We start from the raw sequence: 12,377 nt of genomic DNA on the forward strand, positions 1-12,377 counted from the left end.
AGATCAATTAAAGTAATCTTCATTTAAGCATAAATTTTCTTACATACCCTTTCACATAAACTCCCAGAGAATTGAGTATTTCTAGAATCTTGTTCTTCTTCTATCAAAATTTAAAAATATATAAAATATGTATATAAGAATCAAAATCTTAATTATCAAATTTCGTTCCTGCGTGAAAACTCCTTTTTCAAAGATTTCTTATCCGTTAACTCTAAAAATCCTAAAATACTTAATTGATCTTTATATATTAGAGTCTGTTCCAAAACTTATAAATTGATTGTTTATTTAATTTTACCTCAACAAAAAGTTAATCCTTCCTTCCTAAGAGCCATTTTGTTGTCTTCTGACACTCGTATCTTTTCCTTTATGGTTTGTATTCTTGCGGTTATGCTAACCAGCACACCGGGAGTATTCCGACCCACTTGGGCCTTCTGAAGAAGCTTGGTATTCTTGCTCTGCAATCTAATCACTTAACCGGAGCAATTCCGGCGAGCTTGGGAGATTTGATTCAGTTGAGCCGGCCGTCTTGATCCTTAATCAGCTGTTTGGTTCAATCCTTGTCAAGCTAACTCAACTGTTTAGCCCACAGTGCTTGATGTTCGAAATAACTCTCTTTTCCGGCAATACGCCTCCTGGAATTGAGCTTTAGCTTGTTTCTTCTACTTGTATACCAGCCTGTTCTAGTTAACGTGGATGTTGCCATATGTTGCATATGAAGGCCTAAGGCAGCTAAACTTATTGCCGAACCAGAAGAGGTCTTCTTGTTGGAGCTTTGTCTCTGCAGCACCTTCTTGGAATATTGCCAAGGTGGAACAAGAAATGTAGCTTAGATCAATCTACAAAAGATAAAGAAGCCATTAAATAGCCAATAAATTCCAACAATACGCAATTACAGAAACAAAAATGCTAATTCTCACTAATGAAAGATTAGCTTTCCAGCACAAGTTTGCTGCAGCATTCCTCAATCTGAATAATGATATTATTTGGTGGAGTAATAATTCCTCGTTAAAATTTCACAACTGAACTGTGCAGAAATTACACAAGCTACTCCTCTGAATCACATTTTATTTAATGGTACAAGCTAGGGTTATTGACCAACCAAGATGTGTTGAAAGGGTGCTCTAGTTTACCTGACTTAGAAGGTTAGAGACTGAACAGCTGTTCATTGTTTTCGGAGATCACAGCCATCTACACCCATGTTTGACTGGTAAAATATAATAAAATCGGCGTCGAGCATTTCAACATTTAACTCTAAGCAGCAACAGTTCGTTGTTCTTGCAATTGTGTCCATTCAACAGGCCACCAATCTGGTCTGATGACCCTAACCGTCAAATCTTCCCTACCTTTGATGCGTAGATCGGAGGACTGCTTGAGGCCATCATCCAGTCTCACCATGCCCATGCCATGACATTCAAGTGCCGTTGTCACAGTCCCAACCTTTTTATTAGAAGCATAATCTACTATGTCTGAATTTGGCGAGACTTCTTGCTGCATTTCTGATGGAAGACAAAAAGATGTATGAGTATCCATGATCATATGCAAAATAAGGCCCTGAAAAAGCCAATTAGATAGAAAATAAACCTTCTCCATCATCAGTTACAAACTTCAGAGGAAACAACCGCTTGCGGATGACACCTCGATGATGTGTCCGAGCAATGAGCTCCTGACCTACGTAGCATCCTTTATCGAAAGAGATGGCATTCAACCCAACAAGATTATATTCAAGAGGAACTGCATCACCTGTGACAAAATAAAAGAGAACCACAATTGTCTACAGAAGGTCTTGATCATCCACAGAGACCAGAATAAGAGAAGCTATGAAGAATTGGCAATGGTATACAGTTGGAAACATATAAAATGCTCTAGGAAAAAACATAAATGGCATGCTGTCCGACGAGCAATCACAAAGTGGCAACACAAATCAAGTTTTTGTACAATTTTTGCTGGCTTATTATTTGCCAAAGCAATTTGCTTCAGATAGGACAATAAGACCTTATCAATGAAAGATAAAAGCAGAGATGGAGATGAGTTCAAGAATGCTGCCAGTTCATGCATGGCAGTTAGTTTTCCCAACCTCTTGTTAAGAAATACAGATTCTTACTTAGAACAGGGCATTATGACAGCAATCCTTAAATAATTATTTCTAGAAATTAGGTGCTAGAAGACAAAGTTCAAGAGCCATAACCAGGATGCGGCCAAGCAATGTCAACTTCGAAATAGAATATCACCTGGTAGACTTACCATTCCGGGCAGTCTGGTCAAAACTTGACCAGTATATATAGGTGTCCTCTCACAACTATCTCCTATTTTATTTATTTCTTTTTTCCCTTTTTCAGATGCTCTCTCTCTCTCTCTCTCTCTCTCTCTCTCTCCCCCCCATATGCATCTCTCTTCCTCACCTTCCCTCTGCCATCTCCTCCCCACAGCCTTCTCCTCCCATCAGATTATCATCACCATAACCTCCTCCCATGGCATTGCCCCTACCTCCACATCAGCCTCCTCATTCTTCTCTGCCATTTCCTCCTTCACTGCCTCCAGCCAAATCAGCACTGAACAACAAGGGCATACAAACACATGGTGTTCCCCACTATGCAGAATTTGTCCATACAAAGACCCGTATTGGTACCAGCCTGAGATTTAGAGATTTGTTTCATGGAAGTTACCAAGGTATATTGGAGAAGAATATGATGAACACATGGTATTCCCCACAATGCAGAATTTGTCCGTACAAAGACCCTTATTGGTACCAGCCTCAGATTTAGAAATTTGCATCATGGAAGTTACCAAGGTATATTGGAGAAGAATATGATGAGTATTAGCTTTCAGACCATAACAACCAATTCTAATATCAAGGTAGGCCATGAGACAAGTAATAGTATTCTCCCTTTCTCGTGAAAATTATTAGAAAAAACGAAGATGTCATGATCTATCAAATTCTCTCTAACAAAGGGTAACCTTCATCAAAGAGTGAATACAATGTCAGCATAATGAAACAATCAAAACATAGAAGGAACACTGTAGAGCATTTCAATTGATCACCAAGATGTATAATAATAGATAATGCAATAAGGCCTACAATGACCTGCATGTCCTAATAACAGATTCATTGACAGAAAAGCCAGCCAAACCTTTTGGAATCTCAGTTGAACCTTCTGGAACTCCTTTCTGTAACCTCCATAGAAGGTAGTGTTGCTCATTGACTTCCTTATCTGCCTCAACTAAAGGTGCTGCATGAATGAAGTAAATATATATAAAAATAAATAAATAAACAACCAGCAGGAGATCCTTGTTTGCGTTCTCATATATCTTATACTTGACAGTATGAGAAAGTGTATTATTTTCAGCATCCTTACGTGTTGAATTAGCAGGAAAAATTCCCCTAAATCCAAGGCAATCCAATCTAGGGTCCTTGAACCATCGCCAACCAAGATCATTTCCTAGTGCAGCAGCTACACCAGCTTGGTCAATGCCTTTCCCCCAGCCAACTGATACAGCCTCGGGTTCGTCGGATGTTGGTGCTTTGCCACACAGATTGCTGCCGAACCGTTGCCAGCAAGAGTATTCCCTAGCCACATTGTCTATCTCCACCTTTGACCTCAAACGGTACCTACGACACAGACAGAATGACCATCAGGGCTGTCCTCTTTAGTTTCTCAATTGAACCGTGAAGTTCTCAGCGAATGATTCAAAGCAAGCATCCCATAAGCGAACATGTGTTATTTTCAACCATGTTGCTATGTCTCATAAATACAACACAAGAAGTGTCACGTACAAATGACATTAACAAACTATGAAATCAATGATTCTTGGATATCTAGCAGTGGACAAGGAACAAACAGGTACAGTGCTGAGAGGACTTGGGCAATTCATTAAAATTATGAAAATGAAGCTAGGGTTTGAAAAATATACTATTATCTGATTTGATATCTGTTATTGTTAACATATCTTGGTCCCAAATGAAAACCTAACAATACCACTGCCAAGTCAACTTAGTCTGCAATTTTCGAAGTTATTTATTTAGAGGGTTATTGAAAATGATACAAACTTTGATAAATGATAATTTACTGATTTACATTATCAAAGATTTCATCCTTTTTTAGTGCATAACCTGTAAGTAAATACACTACTTGGTCTGATATCCTTGCATCTCTAGGGTCACTAACAATGTTAGTGTACCACCCTGCTGCAGTGTACCAGACCAGTTGCATACTGATATTGATCCTGTAGGTCAGTACTTCAGCATTTCTAACACAACTTTTTAGTTTCTAGTTTCTATTCGGTATATATCCTTAATTTAACAAAACCTATGCGATGAGCGTCGATTGCTGAAAATGTTATTTGAAGCTTCAATTACATGCAAGATTCTCCGACTAAGGCTTGAGTATATATTGGTATGTGGTCATTCATAGTATTTCCATTTATTATAAGTTTAATCTAATAAAACCGTCATATTTGATGAAAACACAAAATCTGAGCCCAATTCCTTAATAATCCCATGCAATACCTTACCTCTAGCATATGATCAGGGCCATCTGTGAATATACACAATTGCTTAACATGCTAAAGAAGTAAAACAATGCTCCAAATTGATGACTACACAACCAAAACATACTTAAAACAACCTACAAATTGAAATTAGAACACAATTAGCAAATTTGATTAAAACACATCCCTGAAAAATTCTGATTAGCATAGGGTTATTTATTTTGATATGTCATAATCCCAAGTTGACAATACTACCTTCAAACAACGTCGCTGCTGAAGAGGAAAAAAAAACAGGGGGAGAGAGAGAGAGAGAGAGAGAGGCATTTGACTCTTACTTCTTGAAGCAATCAAGAAGCTCATCCATGACAGCAGCATCGACATCGGCGAGCAAAGTGAAGGGCTCCTCAGGTTCTTCCGACCCGGGCCCCGAACCGGTTCTATTGAGTTTCTCGTCCGCCCGAGGCGGGCGGTAGAGGAAGAAATCGTACAAGAACCTCCCTTGGGGGGTGAGCAGGGCGGCATAAACTGGCGGCGGGGAACGGTGGTTGAGATTCGGCGTCGGGATGTAGGAGGTATGAGAGTCGCCGCCTTCGCCGGCCGGAAGGAGTTTGGGATCGAGTCGGAGGACGTCGTTGGTGAGGAGGCCCTGGAGGAACTTGATGGTGTCGGGACCCCGGAAGCGGACGACGGACCGGGACTCGAGGCAGCAGCAGAGGGGCCCTGCTGCCGCTTCGTCCAGGCGGATCCCCGGCGGCGGCTGGGCGTGGAGGCGCCGGTGGAAAGAGGTGGAGATGGCGGCGCGGAAACGCGCGGAGCAGCGGAGAAGAGACATCTTCTTCCGCGCCTTTGCTGATGCTGCCGCTGTTGGGGTTTGGGAAAGGACGGTGAGAAGGTGGGAGCAGACACGTGTGCGCCAGAGGTTACGTGGCAGACGGTGAGCCCAGTTCGATTCGGTAATCAGGTCTTATCGGATCGAGTGGGACTTTAAAGCCTGACCCGTTCTGACGGATCCGGTTCGCTCTGGGTTTTTCCATCTCCACCCTTCCCTCTTCCCACACGCAATCAAAACCGTCCATCCGAAGAAGCCGTAACAGTAAATAATCCTAGCCTTTTGATGAGCAACACAAATATCAAAAAATTAAGAGTACATTTGAAAACATATTTAAAATATGCACTGAGGGTTTAAATGCACATTCAAATGTAAATTAGTATTTGATATTTTTTTAATAATATTTGCTCTAGATGCTGCATTATAAATGTTTAAATTTTGATACTATCCTACATTTCAAAACTACTTTAGAGTATATTTTATGATATTAGAAACTCTAACCTTAGAGTATAATAGAAACTCTAATCCTCTTTATTTTTTCCTTCTCTTGATTTTTATCATTGTCAACTCCTCTTAAAAGTTCATTGTATCACTTGTTTTATAGAGTGCTTGCTCTGTCATGTCGATTGTTTCATCGAGTTATCTATTCTGTATTACTAGTCTTAAGAATTGTATAAACTCTATACTCTAAGTTTTAATTTTTTTATATATATCTTTTAATTTCTTTTTTATAGAATAATTCTACCGACATGTATTGATGATAAATAATTTCATCAACATGTATACAATAATTCCATTGACATGTATAAAATAATATTGATTTGTCTATTTTAAATTACTTTTCTTACATTGACTTATGCACTTATTTATTGTAATTGTATTTTTTTTTCATCTTTCATTTAACTATAGAATGGGGAGCTCATCAAATGAAAAGTTCTTTCATATCCCCGAATATGTAAAATTCACTATGTATTAAGCATACCGATAAGGCCAATCATTCCACTAGTAGCAAAAGGAATTGATGGAACATATCATTGAAAGATTTAAGGAGTTAACAAGTAAAAAAATGATAAGATTTAGATAAAAATAAGTGGGATGATCTCAAGTATGATTGGAAAAGATAGAAGCAATTGCTCCATTATTGTGTAAGAGTTTCTCCTCAAGCAGGATGGATAAGGGGGAATCACACAACATAGAGAGCTATATGAGAAAGCTAAAAAAAAGGTGAAGGAAGAAGAAGAGAGAGAAAAAAAAAGAAGGAAAGAATGAAACGAATTACTCTCAGTTTCCTTTGTGTAAGTTCTTTTTTTTATTTCTTCGTTGCACCTATTGTACTTTCATCTTTCATACTAAAGTTCTTTTGATTTGCTCGTGAATGTTTTTCTCAACCAATTAAGGGTTTTACTATTCTATATCTTGGTGTTATTATTTTAGTTATTTTTTGTCTTTGACTTTATTATTTTAGTTGAATACTGTTTGCCCACATTCAGTTTTGATTTTATTCTCTTTTTCTTAATACTAATAAATATTTAAAAAATCTAAAAGTTGTGGAGTTACTGTTCATGGTAAATTATGGGAGTCAATTCAAGTAGGAAAGCAAATCTAGTAAAACAATAGCAACAAAGTTCAAGATCAACAAGTTCAATGGAAGAATTTTTTTCCCTACAGAAGATGAAGATGAGGGTAATTCTATGGAAGATAAATTATCCAGTGAAAATTAGAAATAAATCCGAAGATTTTATTAATTAATTGCTAACTTGTACTTAGCAAATGGAATTCTATCCAATATCATAGAAAAGACAAGGATAAAAGGAGATTTGGGATATTCTGTCAAGAGTATATGACATCAAGTCACTGTACAACAAGACAGCGGTGATGAATCATATCAACACCATTAATATATAATTCTCTCAACTTTCTACAATAGAGTGTAATATTAAAAAGATGGAATGTGTCAAGCTTCTTCTTTAAAGTCTATCTAATTTATATGATCAACTCATTATCAACTTGACCAACATAACTAGTTTAGTTTTTGATGTTATTGCAATTATAATTCTGAAAGAGAAAATTAGGTGTAAAAAAAAATGAAGATAGATTGATGATGTTGTAGTAACTGTAATAAAATAAAGATCAAGAGAGTGTGACCCAATATGAGCAATGGACATAGTAAATCAAAGTATAGAAGAGAAAAGAATATCAAATATTACAATTGTGGTAAGATAAAAGAATATCAAATATTACAATTGTGGTAAGATGGGGGCACTTTAAGAAGAAGTGTTGAAAGAACAAAAAGAATATAGATCAAAAGAAAGCAACTTTTTATTGTTAGCATTCTAACCAAATATTTCTTAAAGTTGCACAGTCAATATCTCAAGTGAAGGCAAAGTATTCTACATCAAGCCAATAACAATTTTCGAAGGAAGAAATGAGCTTGTTGATGTTTGGTTAGTAGATTCAGCAGCTTCTTGTCATATGACCTCTAGGAGAGAATGGTGACATTGGTATCAAGAGGATTGATTTATCTGAGTAATGATCATACCCTAGAGATTATCAACATTGGTACTATATGTTAGGATCGAGTTGGTACTAAGAGTGAGGTGAATTAGTATTTTCATTAAAATCACTGGTTTGAAAAACTTTCGTTCAATGAAAAATTATATCGAAAAGATATTAACTTAAAAGCATACGGAAACAGAGTGAATAAGTAAGTAAAACAAATTACAATAAAAGTAAATAGTTTAAAGTAAATGTAAATCAAGTTTTATAGTGGTTCGGTTGTTGTGACCTACATCCACTCTCGATTCCTTTTCCGTCGAGGCCATCGGCATCCACTAATGATCTTCTTTCAACGGGCAAAGATCAACTATTCTTTTACACCCCTCTCCTTTTCACTGGTTTAGAGATAACCTTTTACAAACTCTCACTCCTCCCTAAATAGAATTATAAACTTTAGAACTAGATGAGGGGATCTCTTAAGTGATTGTTACAGTATTTTCCACTTTTAAGTTCTCTATGCTTGTATCTCTTAACTAGGGATGAGAGGAATATTTATAGGCTCCAAATGGATTCAAACATGGAGCCAAAACTAGTCTCATCCCGGGTCTTTCTGATATTGGTAGTACCACCGTCAGTGCTAGGTGGTACCACCGCTTGTAACACTGACACTGGGCAGTACCACCGTCCAGTCTAATGGTACCACCGCTTGACACCCTGTCATTGGGTGGTACCACCACCCAGTCTACCACTGGGTGGTATCACTACATCACTTATCTCAACATATGGATTAGATCATTAATTCATTAATTGATTTCATCATCAAAATTCAAGATTCAATAATCTCTTCCTTTTTTATAATGATGACCAATTGATGATGGAGTTAAACTTAACTCCCTCTATCTATATGTCATATTGAGATAAGACAAACTTGAATTCAAAAGGAATCAAAACCTTTGAATTCTAAGTAAAATAATTTCAATCATAGTAATCAAATGCAATATATCAAAATTTTATGCATCATTATAGTTTCAAGTCCTCAAAGTATAACATGTATAATTTCATCACTTCATGCATGATAACAAATCAACATTACATTGGGCATAACCTACATGATACTGAAGCATTCATCATTTTATACACGATACCAAAATTAACATCATTTTGGGTATAACATACATGATACTAAAACATTAAAATTTTAACTATTTATCACTTCATACATGATATCAAAATTAACATTATTTTAGACATGATACCATTCACCATTTTATGATACTAAATATTCATCATTTCTCTCCCTTTGTCATCAACAAAAAGAAGAAACATTCAACAAATATTTGGACCATGTATGCAAGTTTTACATCACTTTAGAAGATGCAAGCTAGCAAGTGACGTTAAGCAAAATAGCAACTTTTGATATGTGCATCACTTTAGAAGATGCAAGTTAGCACTTCTCTTTATGCTAGCAACTTTGATTCTTCTTGAGATATACAAGTTAGCATTTTGCGTTTATTAATATGCTAGCAAGTTTCTTTTTTCCCTTTGTCATAAAAAAATAAGAAGAAGAAGAAAAAAAATAGAGGAATTCATTCATCTAGTCATAAGTATCGAAAGTTCATAAAAGTTCTTTTGTGAATAGAACGAAGGATTCATATGATCATCACATAAAAGATCAATTATGTCAAAAATTCATAAATTAATTCTTCTTTTTTGGATTGCAGAATGAACGAAACGATCTCGATTTAAAAGGAAAACTTAAGTTACGAAAAATCAAGAAATTCAAAAAATATATAAGAAGAATTCATGCATTAGGAAGATTTAACATACCTAATTCTATTTTGATAAAATCAAATTATTCCTCGTTCAATGGTTTTGTAAAAAATATTAGCTAATTGATATTTTATATCAATAAATTCTAAAGATATATCGTGATTATTAACATGATTTCTAATAAAATGATGTCCTTTAAATTCAGTGTCAAAACAATTTTAATGATTTTGCAAAGGTTATATACAACACATCATAGTTAAACTATTATTTTATGCATCATGATATCAATTCATAAGTTAAAACATCACTGCATGCATAATTTCAAATAATTTCAAAATATCAAACTATATCAACCTTAGTCATTATAACTTCTCTCCCTTAGTCATTATAAAAAAGTAGGAAAGAATACAATGTTATAATTTTTTTCTTTTACATTAATTTTTAAATCATGATAAAAAGATAAATTTAAATCAAAAGTGATGAGGTATATAATTCATAAATGTAAAGGAGTATTATATATAAAACTCAAGTCATAAACCTTAAGAAGTCAAGTGACATATCATGGTTAATTTGGATAAAAATCCTCTTTAATAAACAACAAAAGAATCATAGGAGAACAAATAAAGAAATATCTTGATTCATATAAAGATCTCAAGTTATAATTCTGAGAAATCAAAAGACAAATCATGATTTATTTGGATAATTTTCTTTAATAAAATAAAAGAATCATAGTGAACGATATAAAAATCTCAAGATCATCATTTGTTCGCATAATTTTCTGATAAGACCCTAGGGTTTTATCATGAAAAAAGGGGAAGAAAAGGAGATGATCACTTCGAGAGGATCGACCTCCTTGATCACTTCAAGAGGATCGGCCTCCTAGGGTTTGTCAAAAGACTAAATAATATTTCATTGCTAGGCAAAAAGAAATAATTACATCCCTATTTATAGAGTTCCACCTAAAGTCCACTAGGACTTGGACTCTTAATAATAAATAAATATTAAATAAACCTCTATCCAACTCTTATCAAACTAAATAATCTCAATAAAACATTACTCAAAAGCTCAGAAAATAAAGGGATCCTAATAATTCCTCCTCTTTTAAATCAGTCTTGTCCTCAAGACTAAGTAGCATGAAACAGTATGGTTTCCACTTCTTGATAATGTAAGCAATAGGTCGGCCTTTCGGTGTTGCAGTCTTCTTAAAAATCCTCTCCATTCGATGGCTAGTAGTAGTTATGATGTTATTTTCACGTCTTCCCTTTAGAATCACTTGCTTTCCATTAATAAAAAACTTCATGATTAGTTTAGAAAAATTTCACGAAACATCACCCAAGGTTGATAGTCATTTAATTCTAAGCACCACTTCGAAGTCTTTCAAGGGTAGCAAAAAGAAATCCACAAGCAACTCTTGGCCTTGTATAATCAACTTTATCTTCGAACATTTACTATCACAAGTTAAAATTCATCCATCAATGATCTTTACTTCGAATTTGTTATAGTCTTCAATATAAGAGGTCAATCGATCAATAACCTTGTTGTCCATAAAATTGTTAGTGCTACTAGTATTAATCAAAATTGTAACATGCTGATGTTCCAAAGTTCCTCCAACTTTCATAATTTACGAGTTAGAGTAGCCAGCTAATGCATGCACTGTATGTATGATAGGTTTAATATTATCATCAGAATCCATACCTTCATGATCAGAGTCCACATTATTAGCTTCTAGTTCCTCCCCAATTGGTTCAATCATCAAAAGTTGCCCTTGTTTACATTGGTGCTTCCTACTGCACTTTTCATCACAATGCCAGCACAAACCCTTCGCTGATCTTTCCTTGAGTTCTTCTTGGGTTAGCCTTTGAGTGTTAGGGTTCCAGTTGGGAATAGATGGGGTGGGTGGCTTGTTAATCATCTATTTATTGTCACTTCTATTTTGACAATTTTTCCTACTGATTTTTTCTTCATGTAAATATGCAAATAATATCACAACGATCATAGTGTGGGGTTGATGAGCCTTAACTTCACACCAAATATCTGGATTATGTCCTTTGATTAATATACCCACTAGTTGTCGTTCAAACCAATCTTTGGTTTGATTTGACAATCGTTTAAACTTGCTTTGATATTCCAATACTGTAGAAATCTGATAAATTTTGGCGAGCTCTCCATCAACATTCTCATGTTCATATGGTCCAACGTGAACAAGAAGTCCTCTCTTGAATTGCTCATATGAGGAAACTCTATGGCAAGTTTCGTACCAATCATACTACTGGATTGCATCTCCGTCTAGCTAGATTGAGGCTATTTCTATCTTGGATTCTTTTAGGGTTATGTGAAAACGAAAAAAATTTTCTACCCTAGAGATCCAACTAGTCGGATCCACATCTTCCCATCTTAGAAATTTCATCTTAACACGTGGGTAGCTTGTGTCATATTCTTGGGGCCATTTTTCTATATCTCCAAATCTATTTAATGGAGAACTTGAACTTCTTGTGTCTTCGCCTCAACAACCCTATGCCTTCGCCTCATCCTTGGCAACTTCCTTCGGGCCTCCATAAGCTTCTGCTCAGCTTCCTTTGCTCGTAGCTCTAAGAGTAGCTCAACAGCACAAACCTCGACAGCACTACACCTCGGCATCCACCATTGGCAAAATGCCATAGCAGAAGTCGCTAAGGCAGATCCATTCCCCAACCCATGGTGGCCACATTCAAACTCACTATGGAAATCACACCTCCAATCATTGCACACCAATGGAACCTAAAGAGGAGCATAACCCCCTAAGTACATCAAACCTCAG

The 12,377-nt window shown here is 35.8% G+C and overlaps 1 protein-coding gene across 1 annotated transcript; it reads right to left on the bottom strand.

Moving 5' to 3' along the window:
* Positions 1-961: 961 nt before the first annotated feature.
* On the bottom strand, positions 962-5,389 carry LOC103998563 (putative transferase At4g12130, mitochondrial). Its single transcript, XM_009420057.3, has 5 exons — positions 4,821-5,389; positions 3,354-3,607; positions 3,129-3,227; positions 1,582-1,740; positions 962-1,496 (listed from the first exon to the last, which is right to left on the bottom strand). The coding sequence occupies exons 1-5, from the start codon at positions 5,315-5,317 to the stop codon at positions 1,252-1,254; spliced, it is 1,254 nt and encodes a 417-aa protein (XP_009418332.2). The 5' UTR covers positions 5,318-5,389; the 3' UTR covers positions 962-1,251.
* Positions 5,390-12,377: the final 6,988 nt, after the last annotated feature.

This window comes from Musa acuminata, chromosome BXJ2-9 (assembly GCF_036884655.1).
Source record: "Musa acuminata AAA Group cultivar baxijiao chromosome BXJ2-9, Cavendish_Baxijiao_AAA, whole genome shotgun sequence".
Classification (NCBI taxonomy): domain Eukaryota; kingdom Viridiplantae; phylum Streptophyta; class Magnoliopsida; order Zingiberales; family Musaceae; genus Musa; species Musa acuminata.